This window comes from Schistocerca americana, chromosome 1 (assembly GCF_021461395.2).
Source record: "Schistocerca americana isolate TAMUIC-IGC-003095 chromosome 1, iqSchAmer2.1, whole genome shotgun sequence".
In the NCBI taxonomy this organism is placed as follows: domain Eukaryota; kingdom Metazoa; phylum Arthropoda; class Insecta; order Orthoptera; family Acrididae; genus Schistocerca; species Schistocerca americana.
The window spans coordinates 1167406691-1167428266 of NC_060119.1; the positions used below are offsets into that span (position 1 = coordinate 1167406691).

At 39.9% G+C, this 21576-nt stretch overlaps 1 protein-coding gene across 1 annotated transcript in view; it reads left to right on the forward strand.

Moving 5' to 3' along the window:
* The first annotated feature begins 9195 nt into the window (after positions 1-9195).
* The window catches only part of LOC124551882 (major facilitator superfamily domain-containing protein 9-like), a 48264-nt gene continuing 35883 nt past the window's right edge, over positions 9196-21576 (forward strand). The window contains exons 1-2 of the mRNA XM_047126475.1: positions 9196-9492; positions 9619-9750. Coding sequence (XP_046982431.1) covers positions 9445-9492; positions 9619-9750 — 180 coding nt within the window. The 5' untranslated portion in view covers positions 9196-9444. The remainder of the gene's footprint in view (positions 9493-9618; positions 9751-21576) is intronic.

Sequence of the window (21576 nt, forward strand, 5' to 3'; positions counted from 1 at the left end):
GTTCATCGCCTGTGAAGTGCGTGAATTGCTCTGGGAGTCACCCTGTCTGGAGCCAGGTCTGCCCCATCTATCTCGAGGAACGGAAGATACAGGAGATAAAAACATCTAAGCGCATCCCCTATGGTGAGGCCAAGTAGCTCTTTAAGGCCATGCAGCCTCCTGTGTTTACAACATCTTTCGCTTCCACTCTGCAGAAACCCGTACAGTTGACCACTGTTGCTACACAAACGGAGGTTGCTAGTGTCAGCACTAATACCTGCATTTGCCAGTGCACTTGTGCTGCTGCGGTTGTTTTGCAACCTGCAGCTCTCCCCACAACGTCGGACCAGGCCGTGGTTGCTGACATTGGGGTACTTCCCGCCCCTCCCCATATGGCGCCTTCTGCCCAGGCGAGTAAAGCTCCAACTGTTGACAAGGTTCTGCATTCTAAGCCCCCCAAGACGAAGACGCCGAAGGTGAAGGTTTTGCCGCCTGAGGAGACTAGTCAGGGTCAGTCCGATGACGATGCCATCGTACTATCTGACATCTCCCTTAGGTCGCCATCGGAGCTGATGGACATTGATGTCGACCGGGGGCGATCTTCTCGCCCCAGGAATAAATCTCCGGCCAGTACGGGCTCTCCTCCAAAGCACAGGGGCAGGGTGAAAATTCAGCCACCCTGATCACTGGCTCCCATATTACAGTGGAACCTGAATGGGTTCAGGAAGCATGTGGCCGAATTACAACTCCTTGTACGAGAGCGCCCCTTGTGCTTATGTCTCCAAGAGATACATTTCCGGGCCACTGATGCTCCTTTTTTACGGGGCTATACCGTGTATTGAAAAGATGATCTGATGGGGGAAAGGGCAAAGGGTGGTGTTGCGGTTTTTGTCCATGACATGCACCACTCATCTGAGCTCCCTCACGTTACGGACTTGCAAGCAGTTGCAGTTGACCTTCTTGTGGGGCAGCGGCTCACAATCTGTTCCGTTTACTTACCGCCTCAGGATGCAATAGACTCTGAGGCTCTCACAGACCTTATTACCCAACTCCCCCGGCCATTTCTCCTTCTGGGGGACTTCAATGCTCATAATGTCTTATGAGGCTCTATGACTACTTGCCCCAGGGGTCGCATTCTGGAAAGCCTCATGACATCCGAAGAACTGTGCATCCTCAACTCTGGTGCTCCCACTCATTTCTGTACTGCTTCTGGGTCGTTGTCAGCTATTGACCTTTCCTTTTGCTCTCCAGCACTCGCGGATGCTGCTTTGTGGGAGGTTGCCGCTGACCTCCATTCTAGTGACCACTTCCCCCTTTGGATTCGCCTCCTGGATGAGACTGCGGCATTACCAGTGCCGCCCAGGTGGCACCTCTGCAGAGCTGACTGGACGCTTTTCAGCGATTTAGCTGTTTTGGAACACCGTGCCAGCGTCCACGAATGGGTCGACCATGTTACAGCCGTGATCTCCCATGCTGCTGAATTGTCGATCCCACGGTCCTCAAGTCATCCCAAGAGGCGCCCTGTCCCTTGGTGGACTACTGAGTGCCGCTCAGCCATCCGAGGCCGCCGTGCAGCTCTGCGCCGCTTCAAGTGCCGTCCCTCAGCTGACAATCTTGCGGCCTTTCGGGTGGCAAGGGCCAAGGCGCGGCGAGTGATTAAAGAGAGCAAACGACGGTCATGGCAATCGTTCCTGAACTCCATCTCCCGCTCCACTAGTTCTACAAAAGTATGGGAAGCCATCAGGAGGATTTCCGGGAAATGCAGCCAACTACCTGTCGCGGCATTGCTGCATCAGGGTTGTCTACTCACGGCGCCGAGAGACATTGCCCAGACACTGGCCATGTATTTTGCCGAATATACTGTCACTATTAACTGTGATCCAGATTTCTGCCGCTACCGCACTGCCATCGAGAGGGATCACTTGGACTTCCGGTCTCCAAATTCTGAACCCTACAACTGCCCCTTCACAATGTGGGAACTGGATTCGACGCCAGGTGATGATCAAATCCTGTACAGCATGCTGCAGCACTTGTTGCTGCCATCCAAAGAAGTACTCCAGAATTGTTTTAATATGATATGGTCATCCGGCACGTTCCCTGACTCGTGGAGGGAGGCGATTTTGGTTCCCCTCCTCAAACCGGGAAAGGACCGAATGCATCCCAGTAGTTATCGGAGTATTACTTTGACGAGCTGTGTCAGGAAGACATTGGAACACATGGTCAACCGTCGCCTGGTTTGGCTGCTCGAGACCAGGCAGCTCCTTAGCCACTCTCAGTGTGGCTTTCGGAGATGTCGTTCAACTATAGACAACTTGACCCTGCTTGAGGCGGCCATCCAGCAGGCCTTCCTACGTAACCAGCATTGTCTAGGTGTATTCTTTGACATTAATAAGGCGTATGACACTACTTGGCGCCGCCTTATCCTCAATCAACTCCATCAGTGGGGCTTTCGTGGCCATCTCCCCATCTTCATTCAGTCCTTTCTTTCCCGCCGCCTCTTTCGATATCGGGTTGGTAATGTGCTATCTGATTTGTACGTGCAGGAGAATGGTTTTCCTCAGGGAAGCGTTTTAAGTGTCACCCTCTTTGCCATCGCCATTAACAGTATCACGTCCACTATCCGAAGTCCTGCCCAGTGCTCCTTGTTTGCGGACGATTTTGCTGTTTTCTGTTCTTCCTCCAGTCTTGTCACTGCTAGTCGGCAGCTGCAGCTTACGATAAAGCGATTAGAGGCATGGACTGCAAAGACGGGTTTTACCTTTTCTGCAGACAAATGTGTGTGTGTTCATTTTAATCGTTCTCGACGTGCTTTTACCTCCCCTGAATTGCGTCTGAGGGACACCATTCTTCCTTTTAGAGACACTGTGAGGTTCCTGGGCCTCACTTTTGATTCCAAGTTGTCGTGGTTGTCGCACCTTAAAGACCTCAAGGTGCGGGCCCTGAAGGCACTGAATATTTTGAAGTGTCTGAGCCATCAGTCCTGGGGAGCAGATCGGGAGCGTCTGCTGCAGTTTTATAGGGCTTTCGTCCGGTCGCGTCTTGACTATGGATGCACTGTGTATGGGTCAGCGAGGCCTTCGTATCTGAAGATTCTTCACGCAGTACACCATGAGGGTATCAGGCTGGCTACTGGTGCCTTCCGTACCAGTCCGATCCCCAGCCTGTGTGCTGAGGCAGGGGAACCGCCGCTCGCCATCCAGCGGAAACTCCTCACGGTGCGACGGGTGTGTCAACTCCTTGCCTGTCATACCTCCCCTGCGTACCCTACCGTTGCCCGACCGCCTATGGAACGTCTCTTTTCCAGTCGTCCCAGGGCAACGAGACCATTTGGGATTCGTGCCAAGCATTTGCTTGAGTCCCTTGGTGTGGAGCGTGTGGCACCCCAACTCCAGGGTTTTACCCGCCTGCCTCCCTGGTTGCTCCAGAGGCCCAGCGTCCTTTTAGACTTGTCAGAGTATCGGAGGAGCTGCACTCCTGCGTTTGTTTTTACCTCCTTATTTTACGATATTTTAAACCATCATGCCGACCATGTACCAGTATTTACGGATGGCTCTAAACAGGGGGACTCTGTTGGTTGTGCTGTTGTTTTCCCTGATCGAGTCGTCAAGTTACGGCTTCCTGCGGCGTTTACCATCTTTGATGCCGAATTGTTTGCGATCTTGCGGGCTTTGGAGCAGATGAGATGTGTTCCCAGTCTTAAGTTTCTCATCTGTTCTGACTCCCTGAGTGCCCTTCAGACCATGCAACACTTGTACCCAGCGGATACGGTCGTCCAGAACATCCATGATGCCCTACTCCACCTGCAACGGCAAGGGAAGGAGGTTTCTTTCTGCTGGGTGCCGGGGCACGTGGGTATTAGGGGAAACGAACTGGCGGATGTGGCTGCCAAAGATGCATGCTCCCTCCCTCACGTTGTTGAATGTGCCGTCCCCCTCCATGCTGTTACCTCCCTTTTGCGTTTTCGTGTTATGCGTCAATGGGAAGAGGAGTGGCTGGCAGTCGGTGAAAATAAGCTGCGTCTGGTCAAGGCCACCACGCGGCCGTGGCGAACGTCCTACCAGTCATGCAGGCGGGATGAGGTTCTCCTCACTCGCCTCCGCATCGGGCACAGTCCCTTAACGCACGCTTTTTAACTCCGGCGGGAGGACCCCCCAATCTGCAGTGCTTGTGGCGTCCAGATTACTGTCCGCCACATTCTACTTGACTGTCCTTTATTCTCTGACCAGAGGGCGGTGGTTTCCTTGCCACCGGATTTGCCCTCTATTTTGCAAGACGACGCAACGACTGTGGTTAAGGTTTTACGGTTTTGTGTCCTGTCCAATTTGTTGCCTCGGATTTTAGGGAGAGGATTTTAATGTGCTGCTGGGTGACTGGCTCACCCAGGTTTTAGGTAAGAGGTCCGCCAGTCATGATTACCTACTTGCTTCACTTCGATTTCTGTTCTCTTTTCCTTGTGTTTCCTTTTCTTTCTTAGTGCGTTTCTTTTCCTCTTGTTTGCCTCTGTATGTGAGGATTTGTAACTGCGTCAGGCCTGTGTCTTTTAGCGGTTCTCCTTGTTTGCTGTCCATCTTCGTCCCTTCTCTGCATGTGTTCCTGTTTCTATGCGTTTGGGCGCTGATGACCACGCTGTTTTGTGCCCGAAAACCTCAAACCACACACACACACACACACACACACACACACACACACACACACACACGATTTTTCCTCTCCATACTTACCTCCAACACTAAACTAGGGATCCCTTGATGCCTCAAAACATGTCCTACCAAGGGATCCCTTCTTATAGTCAAGTTGTGCCACAAATTCCTCTTCTCCCCAATTCTATTCAGTACCTCCTTCAGTTACATGATCTACCCATCTAATCTTCAAAATTCTTCTGGAGCACCATATTTCTGAAGTATCACTGTGGGTGATGTTCAGTTATTCAGAGCATTTGGATTAGCCAAAGCATATGTAGCATTTTCTGTTAAAAAGCCGTTCTGAAAACCAAATTGACATGTTGCTAGTACTTCATTTTTAGAGATATGTGAGGCTACTCTTGAATGCATCACTTTTTCAAGAATTTAGGATAAAGCCATCAGAAGTGAGATTGGACGGTAGTTGTTAACATCAGACCTATCTCCTTTTTTATGCAATGGTTTCACAGTAGCACGTTTCAGCCTGTGCAGAAAAATGCCCTGTTTCAGTGAGCTACTACATATGTGGATGAGAATCCTACTTATCTCTTGGGAACAAGCTTTTAGTACTGTATTGGAAATGCAATCAATTCCATGTGAGCTTTTACTTTTAAGTGAACTTATTATTTTCCTAATTTCAGTAGGAGAGGTGTGCTGGATTTCAATTTTATCAAACTGAAAGGTATTGCCTCATCAAGATATAGCCTTGCATTTTCTGATTAATAGCTGGACCCTATTTTCTCTACATGCTTAAAAATTATTATTGAAAATATTTCCTATTTCTGACTTTTTGTTAACAACCTTTTCATTGAGTTTGATAGAAATACAGTCTTCCTGTGCTCTTGGTTGCCCTGTTTCCCTTTTAACAATATTCCAAATTGTTTCAATTGTAATACCAGCAGTGCTAATCTCATCATAACACACTTACTTCTAGACTTTTTAATAACTTTTCTTGGTATAGTGTAGTAGTTTTTATAATGTTTGACTGTTTCTGGATCACTAGTCCTTCTCGCTATAAGATACATTTTCCTTTTCTGTATACAAGATATTTTTATCCTTTTAGTAAGCCATGACTTTTTAGATGGTTTCTTACTATTATGTTTTACTGTTTTGTTAGGGAAACTGATTTCAAATATACTCATGGAGGTAACATGAAATAGGTTAAATTTTAAATTATCATCAAGTTCCTTGTACACTTCATCCCAGTCTAACTGTTGCAAGCTTTCACTAAAATTTGCAATTGTTAAATTATTAATTAAATATGCTATTATTGAGGACTGTTTTGTTATATTGTATATACTGTAACTAGCTGTACATCATGATCAGTCAAACTATTCTTAACAGGAAAAGTTTGTATTTGATTAAATTTATCTTGGTCTATAAAAAGATTATTTATCAGGGTGCTGTTTTGATGTACCACCTGAGTAGGAAAATCAAAATAGACATCAAATTGAAAGAACCAAGTAATACTTCAAGGTCAAGCTTCCTATTGGACTCTTTCAGAAAATCTACATAGAAATCCTCACAAACAATAATTTGCTTCCCTTTGTCTGACAGATAGCACAACAAAGAATCCAAGTTTTTCAAAAATAGCCGAAAATTTTCGAGTGGGGATCTATACACTGCTACAAGTAGTAAAGTACAATTATTTGGTTTAAGCTCACAGGCACATGCTTCTACATGTTAGTCTACACAAAACTTGTGGCTTCTAAATTTTTCACACTTCATAAATTTTAATGTATATGGCAACTTCTCCTCTCTCCATAGTGTCTCTATTTACTTGTGCTGAAAGCTTATATCCACATACATTTACATTTTCCATATCTGTGGCTATATGATGTTCAAACAGGCATTGTACATTTATTCCACCCTCAGTTTCTAAATCTTCTCATGTATTTTGTGTTTGAACCCCCTGATATTCTAATGCAACACACTAACATTATTGTACACTGTGTTTTTATTAGAATATTGTGACCTTTTCCCTCTGTGCTGTTCACATGTTGTTGTTACTAGTGCTTTAAAGTAGTGACTGTTTTCTTGTCTTGTGAAGTTGTTTTATGTACAATGGACAGTGGCTACCAGAGGATGTACAAACTAGCCAGAGTGCTTCTGCTACATTTATGGCAACTATACTGATAAAAAGTATATTTCGCCGATTTTGGTATAAAGTTAGGCGATCAAGATAAGTCTTGGGCCCCACACAAAGTTTGCTCAGGCAATGGTTTCAACGTAAGAAGCAGTCCTTACATTTTGGGATATGAGTGGTTTGGAGGGAGCCCAAAAATCATAGTGATTACTGCTATTTTTGTTCTTGCGTATGAGGTTTCAATTTGAAAAACAAAAAGTATATTTCTTACCCTAACGTTCAATCAACCATTCCCCCTGTTCCTCATGGACCTGAAGTACCAATACCCTCTCCTCCAGATTCTTTGGATGATATAGATGATCACAAGCCATTGGCTCAGCAAGGTACTAGTGAAGAAGACAGAGATTTCTACGATCCTGGCACAACCGATCACTTTCCATTCTCACAATCTGAACTGAACGATTTAGTTAGAGATCTAGGGCTTTCTAAAGAATCGTCAGAGGTTTTAGGATCTAGACTGAAAGATAAACATATGTTGGCTCTGGGTATATCCTTTTCTTGGTATCAATCGAGGGTAAAGGAGTTTGTATCCTTCTTCTCTCAAGAAGGTGACCTGGTATTTTGCAGTGATGTTCCTGGACTTACGACACATTTCAAAATAGAGTATACACCTGATGAATGGAGACTTTTTATTGATTCTTCAAAAAGAAGCATTAAAGCAGTACTACTACACAATGGCAATAAGTATGCTTCTATACCAGTTGGACACTCGGTCCACTTAAAAGAATGTTACGAAAACCATGAACTGGTTTAAAGCAAACCGCTATTCAGACCACAAATGGACACTATGTGGTGATTTAAAAGTGATTTCAATGCTGCTTGGTCAACAAAGTGGCTATACAAAGTTCCCTTGCTTTCTCTGTGAATGGGACAGTAGAGACAGAAAGCAACATTACATTAAAAAAAGCTTGGTTCTTGAGAAAAACCTTACAGGTAGGGGTTAAAAATGATGAGAGGAAAAGCCCTGTGGATCGCAAAAAGGTGTTACAGTAAGTTGGAGCTGATGAAACTATTTGTTAAGGCATTGCCAAAAGAAGTGAGTGTTTCAGATATGTTTGTGGACAGTATCTTGGTTTTTCAGAGGCAAAGCTAAAGGAAGGAATCTTTGTCGGATCAGACATTAGAAAACTAATGACAGATCCCAACTTTGTGGACAAAATGGAAACAAAAGAAAAGGCAGCATGGACATCTTTTAAATTAGTTGTTACCGGTTTCCTAGGAGGCAAAAGAGATCCAAACTACAAGACAATCGTCACAGACATGCTCAACAATTTTAAAAAGCTGGGCTGTAACATGAGCATTAAAGTTCATTTTCTCCACTCACATCTTGACTACTTCGCTGCAAACCTTGGTGATGTAAGTGAAGAGCAGGGCGAAAGATTCACCCAGACATCAAAGAAATGGAAAGAAGATATCAAGGAAGATGGAAAGTCAACATGATAGCGGACTACTGCTGGATGATAAAAAGAGATGATCCTCAACTAGTCTACAGCTGGAAAAGCAATAAAAGAAGCTTCAACAAAAAGCGAAAACGTAATTATAAGGACTTAAGAGTTTAAAGAGAAATGGACGTGTGCTGGAAAAAGCTTAGAATATGATTTATAAATAAAATAAAAGTTTATAACGTTGGAAAAATATGATAAATTGCTTAAATTCTGTTATTATACCCAAAAATACTCCCTTTTTGTGATAAAACCTAACGTGATAGAAAAATGGATTGCATTTTTGAAATCAGTGCTGAAAAGTTCATAAAAGTAAATTATCAAATTTCAAACAACTTAAAAAAAATCTTTTGCAGGCGTGTGTTATTAATAGAGATATATATTATCCACGTAAATTGTATTTTAAAAATTGTTTTAAAAGTACAACTCTATAACCTGGACATTCATTCATTATTTCAAAGTGTTCTGCAGACATATCATACATGAGGAACGAGTCAATATTGCGTGTTTCATTGTAAAGTGATCAATGTTGAATAAAAATCCTTGTATTTGAGTCTTAATTCTGTTCACTCAGAGACTTGTCGGGCATGCTTCATAACTCAGTTTTGAATCAGTACTACTAGTGATATGCAGACTACAGTACTACTTTTGTATTCGAACTACTTTTAAGAATTTATGGAAGATGAGGTGGAATACAATAATGCTAATAGAATGATTGCGTGATGTAGCAGTGCCGAATGCCTCAATAAACAACCTCGAACAGCTGGTATTTAAGCGTTTTGTTAGTTGACATTGTATGGTTTTTATTTGTATTATCCTAAAATAAAGGTATTGGAAGGGTTAACCTGACGACACACTTCAGAGACAAACGACAGAAAGGTTATGCTTGTATTACTCATATGTTGGTATTCCTGTGGAATGACAACCTGCACAGGAATCATGTGGTGTGCGTATGTGTTTTGTTGTTTTGGTATCAGTTCGAAAACTGTAGTGGTCTGTGAGAGACGTGGTTGTGTTATAAATAGATGTTACCGTGCAGCAGATAGGTTTTATGATGCGGTGAATTGGGTACATATCATGTGCACAGTGTATGATAAGTCGTTTCGTTCGCCCTTGAGTGGCATTATCTACCGGTCTTGAAGGACCGAATCTATGTTATGCAATCAGGAGACGTGAGCAGTCGGCGTACATCTTAAATATGTATAACAAAGATAAAATAAAATGGCTTTACGTGTCTTCATTTTTGGTAAGAAAGCCCGCCTTTTCACAAATTATTAAGAGCAGTAGTTACCGCACCTTGCTTTTAATTTTTATTAGGGACTAATGATTTTTAGTGTGATTAGTAACATTGATAATGTGGCTATTTTTGCAGGACATGTTTGCAGTTGGCCTAGCCGTTCCTCTGCTATCTGCATACATGAGAAATCTAGGAGCATCGCACTTTATGATAGGAGTTAGCAGTTCGGTGTACTCTGGAATACAACTGTTGTCAGGGCCATTGGTTGTAAGTTAAAAAAAAATTAGTTAAACAGTAGTAAAGTTTACCTTCATATAACTGACTAGGCTGTGCTCAGAAGCTTTCACAGAGTGTACAGAATTAGTCCAGAATAGAACTGGCATTATTGTTTCATTGGAACACATTATGTTCTGTATGCCTCGTGTGTGGAACTGAGCCATTTCACAGAGAGAATCATTGTGTATGCCGTGTTGTTAATTATAGGCATTGTATATATATATTTTTTAATTGAGTATTATGACTCCTCTGTATGCATGATAAATGGAGAAAGGTGCAAGAGTAACATGCAATAAATGACATTCAAAGAACCCACCAATAAGGGCTATGTTCGTCACCAAAACTAGTTTGGATAATAAGTAAGTAAACAAATAAGTGTGTGTTGCATCAAGGTGGACTCACAGTTCCAGTTTTTTTTTTTTTTTTTTTTTTAATGCAGACCAAATGGAAGAGTTCAAAGATAAAGTTATTGTTTAGTACACAGATTGTAATTGTTAGATAGGTGGACAGTAACTGCATAGCTGAGTCTTTGGATTTGTGTGCTTTCAATTTTTTTTGTGAACAGCCGTGGTTGATTAAGAGACTTTGGAAAGATATAAGAATATGCTTGTTGTCTTTATTCCTTCATCTAGAAGGATGTATACTTCATGTAGAAATTCAGTAACTGCAGTTGGTGTGCACCAATATTTCCTAAAACATGCTGTTTTTCTGTTAAGAACTCGTTTGTTTGTAAAATAAACAGAGGGCTGAAAGGAGGAGAACCATTTTAAAAACCTTACTAAAGGTAGGGGTCATTGATACCAGATGATAGTTTGAAACCTCTTTTTTACTTCATTCCTTATGCAGTGGTTTAACAATGCTTGTTTTTAGACTATTAGGATAGATGTTTTCCCTGATATTGCAGTTTACGAGGTAGGTTAGTGGTTTAACTTTCTCAATTATGCGGCATGTGACATGTGAACCTTTCCGGGTTCTTGCTTATTTCATTTTCATTAACCTCATTGATTCAAAATCCACTGTTAGTGTTGTAATTTCATATCTCTCTCTGTGTGTGTATAGTGTTTGGGTATCCTGTAGGTGATATGAAATGCTTATTGGATATATAGCTTTTGGGTCTTTTATAATAGGCCTACCATCTTGTATAATACATAAAGGTTTATTATCCCTAGTTGAGGAAGTTGTCCAATACTAACTGATCAGTTTCCAGGAGGCCTTGCGTTTAAAGTTTTCTTTTCTATGTTATATTCTTTGTTTGAATGTGTACAGCCTTGTTGATTTGTACAAGACATCTAGGTCATGAAATATCTTGCCTAAGTTCAAAAATGTTGTCTGAAAGTCTGAAGTTATTTCTTCCACTCTGAGTGTGTGTATTGGCTCTGTCTGCATTTCTTTAATTGGGCAGCAAGAATCAAAAGTGCAAAACTCATCTCATTTGTTACCTGACCCTTCCACATGATAGATTGTGCTCTCTCTCCTCGGCTAGTATAATTTTAAGAGAGTTGATGTTACTATTATTCGAAGCTTGTTTCTTTTCAGAAGTTCCTATCATTCTTTTAGGAGCTGATTTTCTTTTGTGCAAGGTGGTCTTACTAATGAAAGTCTGTTTCTGTACTTAAGTGTCTTCAGGAGTTTTGTTAATTATTGCATAATCTACCATGATAAATTAGAAGCAGAGACTCTGGTGTCCATGGAAACTATAGTTTTAAGATAGTTTGAAGTTAACGTCTCTAAGAGCTTCATGTAAGCTATATTGCTGGAGTTGACATCCATGTAAAGACCTCAAAGTACTGTAAGGTCATTGAGGCCAGTCTATCTAATTATGGTATCGAAAGTGTTAAGAAAATTGATTACAAGATGGGCTATATGTTCCCAGTACTTTGTCTTACTACATTGAGTTCATATGCTCTTTTAGTTCAGTCACAATGGCATTCATTAAAGATGAAATATAATGTTTTGTTTGTTGATGTGAACACAAGGCAACTATACATTTGGTTATAGTCACATATCAGATATGTTTATGGAGCCTGCCATTTCCAACATCCCTGCCTCCCTTCTGTGTGGGCTGTTTTAAAATGAGAGCTATTTAAAATTAAGGAATTTTAAATGCTGGGAATATTATGTGAGTAATTCAGGAGGAAAAGCAAAACAGCAATTTTCTGTATATTTGCTGTTCAGTGTGATGATTGATCTCCTTGCAGAATTATAAAAACTTTCCTCTTGTGAAAAATAAGATATGTGGTTCTAGATATTTCAGACTAGAACCAACAGTAAACAGTTTTTATTCTTGCATAAATAACATTGTCACGTATGTGGTAAGCCATTACTTACAGACAATTCCTCAGTCCAAAATGTGCTTGTCAGACACACCTCTTCACTTTAGCATGGACAGACTGAACAAGAATGTTTTGTCCTGCTTCAAAACTTGGAAACCATGCCTAGCATACGAGTGCCTTACTCCTCATTGGCTGGAGCTTCACCACCTCGGACAATGTCTCCAGAGAAAACTACCGAATCAGATGCCCCAGCAGATATACATAGGTTGATCAGTGAGTTCAGAAATAACAGCTACAGTTGCTCACAAGTAGTCAACACACAATAAAAAAAAGTATCTGAAAGGTGGGAAATATAGCAGACAACTTTCAGTGTTTCCTTCGAAATACCACATTACTTCATAACAGTATCCTCAGCTGGTTATGGCTAGTCCTCTGGAACTCTTTAGGGGTTACTATGTGTGATCTTCTCCCTTATTTTCAAACAATAAACTCCAAAGTTCATAGTGAGACTCTCAGGAAACTGAAGGAATGATTACATGTTTATAGCTGCAACAAGTGAATGCTCTTCTCCTTCACCATGATAAAACATCGTCATGCACTACTGTGTTCGCCTGATAGATTTCAAAACTTCGGTGGGTTGTTCTTCCTTATCTCTCTTACAGCCCAGATCTCATGCTTTCCAACTTCCATCTCTTTGCCCCACTGGTGGATGGACTCCTTGAGAAGCTCAACAGCAATTAAGGGGAAGTTATAAATGGAGCAAAAATTTGGCTGAGACACACAGCATGATAGTAGCACCATGATGGCATACAGTCTTCACATTATGGTGTTGCAGCACATAGAATTTAATGTATATTACATTGAAAAATAGTTTTGTACCCAAAGAATTGGTGAGCAATATTGTGTATTTGTCATGAATAAAACCATCCTGTTCTGAGAAAAAATGTTGCAGTACTTGTGGAATGACCTTACGTTTTAAGAGCAGATTAGTTGTCTCTCACTGACCACTCCTTAAATATCACTGGAGTATTTAACATAATGTTATTGTTCATCACTTAGCCATTAAATAACTATCAGTGAAAGTGGGGAACTGTAATATAGATTCCAGTTAGAATTAGCTTATTTAGCTGGAATCCATTCTTTCATTCAATCAGTAATTTATAAAAGCCAACTTGAGAGGTGGCTAATAAGTCCTACACAGTCAAATGAGAACTTGTTCACTGCTCTCAGTTTGGCTTTGATAAAGGATTCTCCTCATAAAGAGAAATAAAAAAAAAACTTGGAAATGGAGTGTCAGCAGGGATAGACAAAAATTATCTGCTGATGTAGTTTGCGAACTTGTCAAAATCTTTGATTTTGTGATCACAAAGTTGTACTTCCCAGATTAAAGTATTATGGCATAATGGCATCCCTCAAGCGTGGGTGGAATCTTACCTCCATAAGAGAAAACAGAGGGCTCTGCTTCGTGTATAGAATATATAACCAGCATAAGAAAAAGAAATATTGTAACATTCCCACCCCTGTCTAGAAAACAACTAGGTAGTTAGGACAATCATTCAGAGCGGCACATAAGGAAATAAATTTTCTTTATGCAGAAACACTTCTGTCAACAAATCAACACTGCCAGAATGAAATCTTCACTCTGCAACAGTGTGTACGCTGATGTGAAACTTCCTGGCAAATTAAAACTGTGTGCCGAGTCTCGGCCCATTACACAGTTATAATATGCCAGAAAGTTTCAAATCAACACTGACTTAGAAAGCATCACTCCTGCAAAACCCAGCTTGCCCTTTTCTCGCATAATATCCTGCAAACCATGGATGAGTCCCATAGATTCCTGTATAGCATTTGACACAGTGCCCCATTGCAGACTGTTGATGAAGGTCAGAGCGTATTGAATAGGCTCTCAGACATGAGTGGCTTGAAGGCTTCTTAAGTATTAAAAGCCAGTACGTTGTCTGGGACGGTGTGTGTTCATCAGAGACAAGGATATAATCAGGAGTTCCCCAGGGAAGTGTGTTAAGACCTTCCTTGTTCTCTAAATACACGAATGATCTGATTGTTAGAATGAACTAAAATATGCAACTGTTTTCCGATGATAGTATAGTCAAGGGGAAAGTGTTGTTGTTGCGTGACTGTTCAAGGATACAGGATGAATGATGGAGCTTTTATTTGGTGTGATGAATGGCAGCTTGCTTTTAATGTGCAAAAATGTAAGTTAATACAGATGAGTAGGAAAAACAACCTTGAAATGTTTGAATACAGTACTGTAACAACTTTTCTATTGTAATAGATATCTCATTTATGGCTATAAATTACTAAAAATCTGTAAGGATACTGATAATATTTGTAGCATATCAAACTCGTAAATTAAGAGCAACAGCAAGCTTAGTATGAAGCTATTTGTTTACTGCTCTGCAAAATACTGCACCAGGCATAAATTATTGACTGTTTTGTAAGATGCTGCACTGGGCATAGTGCATCCCTGCAGTGTCTGTACTGTTACCATGCAGGGGATGAGCAATTAGAAGCTGCTGCGAACGGGTGAGGTGTCAGATATCGTAAGCACTAGTCTTTCCTGTAGGCACTGTATCTGCTGCAGGAAATCAAAGCCCCAGCATTACCCAGCCACTTGACTGTTGGTGGTGAGTCAATGTTGGGTCTAGGTGGCCTGTACAGGGTAGACAGAGATCAGGGAGGACTCGGTGTGCTGTACCGATTCCTATAACAAACAAGTTAGAGGTGCTGTGTTCCACTGAAATGGAAACTGAGCCAATGGGACACACTTTACCTGTTTTGGGGAAATCTGGTTTGTCCTGCGTCAAGAGGAAGCAAACAATGAAGGGTAGAGGTACATTAACATTGACATCTCTAATGTACAATGAATAATGGGACCCATTACAGAAATGGCAGCAAGAGATGGGAACAGACACCAGGTACACTTGGTGTGTATGCCAGGAGGCTGCATTCAACATGTCGAAGAGGCTGTTCTGGCCCTTGTTGGGAGAACAGGGTATGACCAACTATAGATTGTGGTGCATGTTGGAGCAAACGATGCCTGTTGTTGAAGATCCAAGGTCATACATGGATCATTGCAGCAACTAGCAGACAGGGTTGAGAATACCAGCATTGCTCGCAGTTTCAACAAAGCTATCAATCTGCAGCATTGTCTGCAGAGCAGGTCGTGACCCCCCTGGTTCTCAGTCAAGTAGAAGGATTAAACCAAAGATTCTAAGGGTTATGTGACAGTCTAGGCTGTGACATCCTAGACTTGAACCATGGGGCTGAGAATTGTAAGATGCCCCTAAATAGGTCAGGAGCACATTGCATATCAGAGGCAGCTACCCAATTAGATGATTGTTTGTGAGGTGCACACAATGGTTTTTTTAGATTAAGATACTCTCCATCCAATCCAGATTACACTAGTTGTGGGGAATCTCAGAATTATCAGTGTAAGATTCAAAGAAATGCCTCCTGCACATGAGAGAATCAAAATTCTAGCGGTAAACCCCCAAAGCATTCGCAATGAAGTGTCGGAGCTGGAAGTGCTCCTAAAAAGCACTGAACCTCACATAATATTAGGCACAGAATGCTGGTTAAAACGTAGAGTTGATGGTAGTGAGATCTTTGGGGAACATTTATGCATATATGAAAAGGATAGGGGAACAGGAAATGGAGCTGGTATATTTGTCATAGTAGATGAAACTTAAATCTATAGATTTTTTAAATTATCCATATTTTGCAGCTTCAAACGTGACTGAGTGTGAATTAAAAACCACCTTCAGTCACAATTTTTCGCGTTTTAGTTAGTACATGATGCATTTTGGACCCTGTGGGTCCATCTTCAGGTGTAATTCATCTTAATACATGATTTATTTGTTCTCTTGAATGAGATGAAATGCGTATTCCTGTCACAAAAAGGTTTGATGTTAGGTTACAAACGTCATAAGTCATACACGAAAAATATGTGTGACAAAGTGGAAAAGGTGAATAATGTAAACTTACCACATAATTGAAGAAGAGTTTTTTTAACATTTTAGTAACAGTAGATGTTTTTTCCTCCATCATTTTCAAGCATATCACTTCATTTACATAGATGATCTTGTTGAACGTATGAGCCCACAAAAAACTATCCGGTTTGCTGATGATACAAGCGTAGTGTTGACTGGATCTAGCCCTGAATCCCTTCAGACAATATCTGATAACTCTATGAAAAAACTTTGAGTGGTTTAACAAAAATGGCCTAATTGTTAATAGTGGGAAAACTGTATGTATCAACTTCCATCTAATTCCCACATCCAATCAAAAAACTATCCAAGTAAAGTTAAATAATGATAAAATTGAAAATGTAAATGCAACAAAATTTTTGGGTCTATGGGTCCAACACAATTTAAAATGGGACACACATATAAACAACTTATCAAAGAAACTCTCATCATTGTGCTATGGACTAAGAATACTAAAATCTACTACAAGTAAATGCACACTCATGCGCAGTTCCACTCGTTGCTCCGCTATGGAATCATCTTTTGGGGAAATTCAACTCACAGCACAAATATATTTAAACTACAAAAAAGAGCACTGAGGATAATCTGTGGCCTCAGAAAGCTGGAATCCTGTAAATGTCAATTTATAAAACTTAATGTTCTAAGCATCCCATCCCTATTCATTCAAGAAACAATCCTATTCACCAGGGAATACCTCTCAAGAACAGGCAAATTAATCCAAAACAATGATATACACGCTCATTATACCAGAGGGCAATCTAATATCCATCAATTTTTTTCAAGGACATCATCATACCAAAAATATATATCTCATCTGGGTGTCGTATTACACAATAAAATTCCAGAACAAATAAAAACTGCTCCAGATCCAATATTTAAAAATAAACTAAAGGCATTTCTGACAAAGCACTGTTTCTATTCAGTACAAGAATTCCTGGAAATGAAAAATTATAAAGTTCTTTTGTAAAATGCTGTGATTAGAGTAAAACATTCTGTAGGCAAAATAATAACCTAATTTCTACTATACATAACTATGTTTCAGTTTCACTTCCCAAAATTTTTTAACTCGCTTTTTGAATGTACAAGTACACATTCTATTAGTATTAAAACTTAATTGTCTGTGAAATCTCAATGTTAATTTCATGTTTAATGTAGTTTTTAAATGACATTGTCCTTCTGTTGTGTTTCCAGTTGACATTTTCACTATTCTGTAATCTCAGTGATTATTTGTGTAAATTTAAAGTAGCACTACATTGCCTACATGTTTCTTAGTTCCCCATGTAAATTGTTTGTATTCTCTGTATGTGAAGTTACTATATTCATCAATGAACAATTTTGTGTACATTTTTTTAAATGGCAGTCCATTGCCTATTATTTTTTTTTCTCCAAACTACATATTTGTTAAGAAAAATGACTTGTCCTATATCATGTGTACTTTGTACAATATGTGATCCACAGGATGGATAAATAAATAAATACAATACAATACAATACATTCAAGAGGCACATTTGCAAGCACATGTTTGTAAACACTTCACAGATGTTTTTGTACATTGTGTGGTCAAAGATGAATTTTTCGTAGTGCTGAAGATATGATTAATAAACAATTGACATGTGCAGGAAATAACTTTAGAACAGATCTTTACAATTACTGAAATAGCTATGACCTGTGAAATTTGTTTGTTCATTTAACATCGATTCTGGCTTCTTTATTTTGTGGAGGTATATCTCCAGTTGCACTAACAGATTTAGGGTCTTACCATTGGCTTCATTATGTAATACTACCAAATTGTTTTCTAGGATTGTTTATGGCATGTTTAGTTTCCAACATAATGTTGTGCAATAACTGATTTTTCAAAGTAGTTGAGGCCGAAAGCATTTACATGTTCTTGAAAATGGGTTTTGAAGTTTCTGCCTGTTTTCCCTAGATAGTAGACAGGACAACTGGGGCAAGATACTTTGTACTCTCCACTGTTGCTTTATGTTTGTGTATTGTGTTGAGGGCAATAAAAGCATAAATTTCCTGGACCTTAAAATCACCAACCATCAACAGAAACATAAGTTCAGCATACACAGAAAACACACATACAGACATAATACTGAACAACTCATGCCATCACACCACACAAACATCCTGCATTTAGGTCCATGCTACACAGAGTTCACTCTCTTGATCTAGAAGGAAACACCCTCAAAAATGGGATAGATAAAATAAAGAGCATTGCCATAAGCAATGGCTACACAGCCAGAACAATAGATAATTTAGACAGACAAATACACAAAAGCAAGACAAAGAATGACAACACTATGAAAGAAGAGAAAATTTTCACCAGTATCCCAGTATACCTGGGGCCCATATCACAAAAAATAGCTAACCTTTTCAAAAAAACAAATGTACCAATTTTATTCTCAGCTAATAATAAATTAGGAAACTTACTCATCCATAACGTAAAATCAAAAATAAGTCGGCTACAAATCAAAATTACAATCAATAAGTAAACACATAGCATGTGGAATACCAGCAGCCAAAACAAACCTGCCATGAACTTTTCGCACAAACCTAATAGTACAACCCAATACATATTGCTCCCATTTGGATTGTGAGGATAAGGTTGGGTGCGTTACTGCACACACACAGAAGCATTTAAATAATTGTTTCTCTGCACTCCATGTGTGAATGGAATGGAGCCAAAAGTCCAAATAACAGGTACAATGGGATGCACCCTCTGCCATACACATCACAGTAGTTTGCAGAGTGTAGTTATAGGTGCAGGTGTTCTGCCAGACACAATAAGGTGATTAAATATATAGGTGTGATGTTGCAGAGACATATGAAATGGAATGAGAATGTAAGGACAGTAAGGGGGATGGCAGATGGTCAACTTTGGTTTATTAGAAGAATTGTTGGAAAGTGTAGCTCATCTTTAAAGGAGACCTCATATGGAACACTAGTGTGGCCTGTTATTGAGTACTGCTTGTGTGTTTGGGATCAGGTTGAAAGAAAGACTCACAAACAATTCGAAGGACTGCTGCTAGACGTTTTACTAGTAGTTTGTCAGCTCGTGAGTATTATGGAGATGTAACATGAATCCTAATGGGAATCAAAGGAGGGAAGATAAAGTTCTTCTCATGAAACAATGTTGAGAAAAATTAAAGAGAACCAGCATTTGCAGCTGACTACAGGATGTTTTCTACTGCTGCCAGCAGACATTTCACACAAAGACCATGAAGACCAGAGAAATTATGGCTCACACAGAGGCATATAGACAGTTAATTGTACCTCGCTTCATTTGCGAGTGGAACAAGAAAGGAAATGAGTGGTAGTGGTCCAAGATTCTCTCTACCATGTGCTCTGCACAAAAGGTCTGTAGATGTAGAAATTAAGTTTCCTGAAATGCAAGTCAGTTGGAGGATACAGCATTCCCCTTGTTTTATCATTATGAATTGTGGTAGATTTGTATTCACCATGTGAAGGTGGGTGTCATAGACAGGCACAGTGAGAAATAGGGTGTTGGTTGTTTCTTAGCTGTCAGTTTGATTCATTTTATTTTAGATTCTTCAGATAAAAAGCTGTTAACAACACTATTGAAATTGTATGGCACAGATCCTTCACATCTGATAGTGTTCTTCCAGAAACAAGCTCGTGAGGGTGAGGGTGGGGAATATTAACGATAGCCTTTTTCCTGTACAGGAATACAACATAATGGCTGTTTTAGTTCTAATGAGTACCAGCACTATTTGAAAGATTTGCTTTTTAATTTATTTTTCAATTTTATTTATTTATTTATTTTTTATTTTATTTTGAGATATTTGTGCATTCCTTATTAATGTGTTAATGTAAACAGTCATAGAAATAGCGTCTTATGGACGCTTTACACCGCTGGTTTAACTACTGGATGTACAGCACAAGTGAAATGTGCAAAGTAGAATTTTATTATTCTGGGGGGGAGGGGTGATCTTAAAGATAATTTATGAAATTGTATATTTTTGGCTTAGAAACAGTTTGGGCAATAAGTGGTGTAAGTTTGCGAACCTCTTGTCGACCCCTGTTCATCAGTCTGGATATTCTGACATTGGCCTCTCAACATATACATTCTTTACTGTTGTTTGTTATTAAAAATATCAGCTTATTCCCAAGAATTAGCAGCTTTCACTCAGTTAATACTAGGCAGAAATCCAATCTGCCTTTGGATCGTACATCCTTGACTCTTGTGCAGAAAGGTGTGCGATGTACTGCCTTATCCTTATTCAGTAGGCTACAACAAGAATTCAAAAATCTTAGCAGTAATCCACACACTTTCAAATCAAAGCTGAAGAGTTTCCTCGTGGGTCACTCCTCCTATTCTGTCGACAAGTTCCTTGAAAAATTAAGCTGATTTCTGTGTTATATTGATTGCGTTTGCATACACTTATGGTTTGTCTTTTGTTGAGTTCATAAACATTTTATTTTATCTGTTATTACTTTATCATAATTTCATGTACTGATGCATTCCAAGACCTTGGAGATTTGCTTCTAAATTTGGTGCTACAGAACTAGAACTGTAAAATAAAAAAGAAATAAATAAAAGAAATACTAAGTTAGTAAGAGTGGAGCTGGTCAGAGCATGAACTCAGATTGGATAAGGAAGAGAAGGAAATCATCAGTGTTATTGCCTAAGAAAGCTGCATTAAACCTGAATGCATTCTCAATAAACTGAGAATGAAGCCCTTTGTGATGTTTTTCTGTTATTCAAATGTTTCCCCACTTTCATGGCATAACTTCTTTGGTGAGCGGACATTTCATTTATCTTTAGGAAGCATCGCTGTCTGCTGAAAACTTTCACCCTCTGTGTATGTGACACAAAATTAGTAGAGAGCAAGTACTGAATATTGGTTCAGGTATCAATATTAAATAGTTCTATCTCAAAGTAAGTATTGTTTGTATTTCATGTAACTACAGTTTCTAGTTAAGCTTTCTGTCTATTTGACAAAAAACCCCTTTTCACAACTTTGGGGAGAAATGTGCGTCTCCCACAGTGTAGTTGCTGTGCAGAGACTAGCATAGGTGTCCGCAAGGGGGCACAAGGGAGGGGGTGGGAATAAGAGGGCTTAGACCCTCCTGGAGTCTGCTCGTTATTTGTAGTTTGTTAATTTGGCATTTTCCTTCTGATTCTTAGTGTTGCAGTCCAACAGGACTTTCTTCATCTTTCAGCCAGCCTCCATCCCTCTCAGATCTTTCATTCCATTGCCAACCTGTCGTTATTGATATATTCTTAAAATTATTTCTTGCCAATAACTCATTGAATACTGTAAAATTAAAAATAAAATATGAAATTTTGGATTGTTAAATCAAAAGGGTAGGGTTCATATTGAATATTAACTTCCACTAACAAAATATGGTTATCATTTCAGTGTTAAAGTACGAAACCTAAATAATATTGGATGCATATCTATTAATCTCCAATCCCAAAGAAAGCAGGTGTTGACAGATGTGAAAATTACCGAACTATCAGTTTAATAAGTCACAGCTGCAAAATACTAACACGAATTCTTTTCAG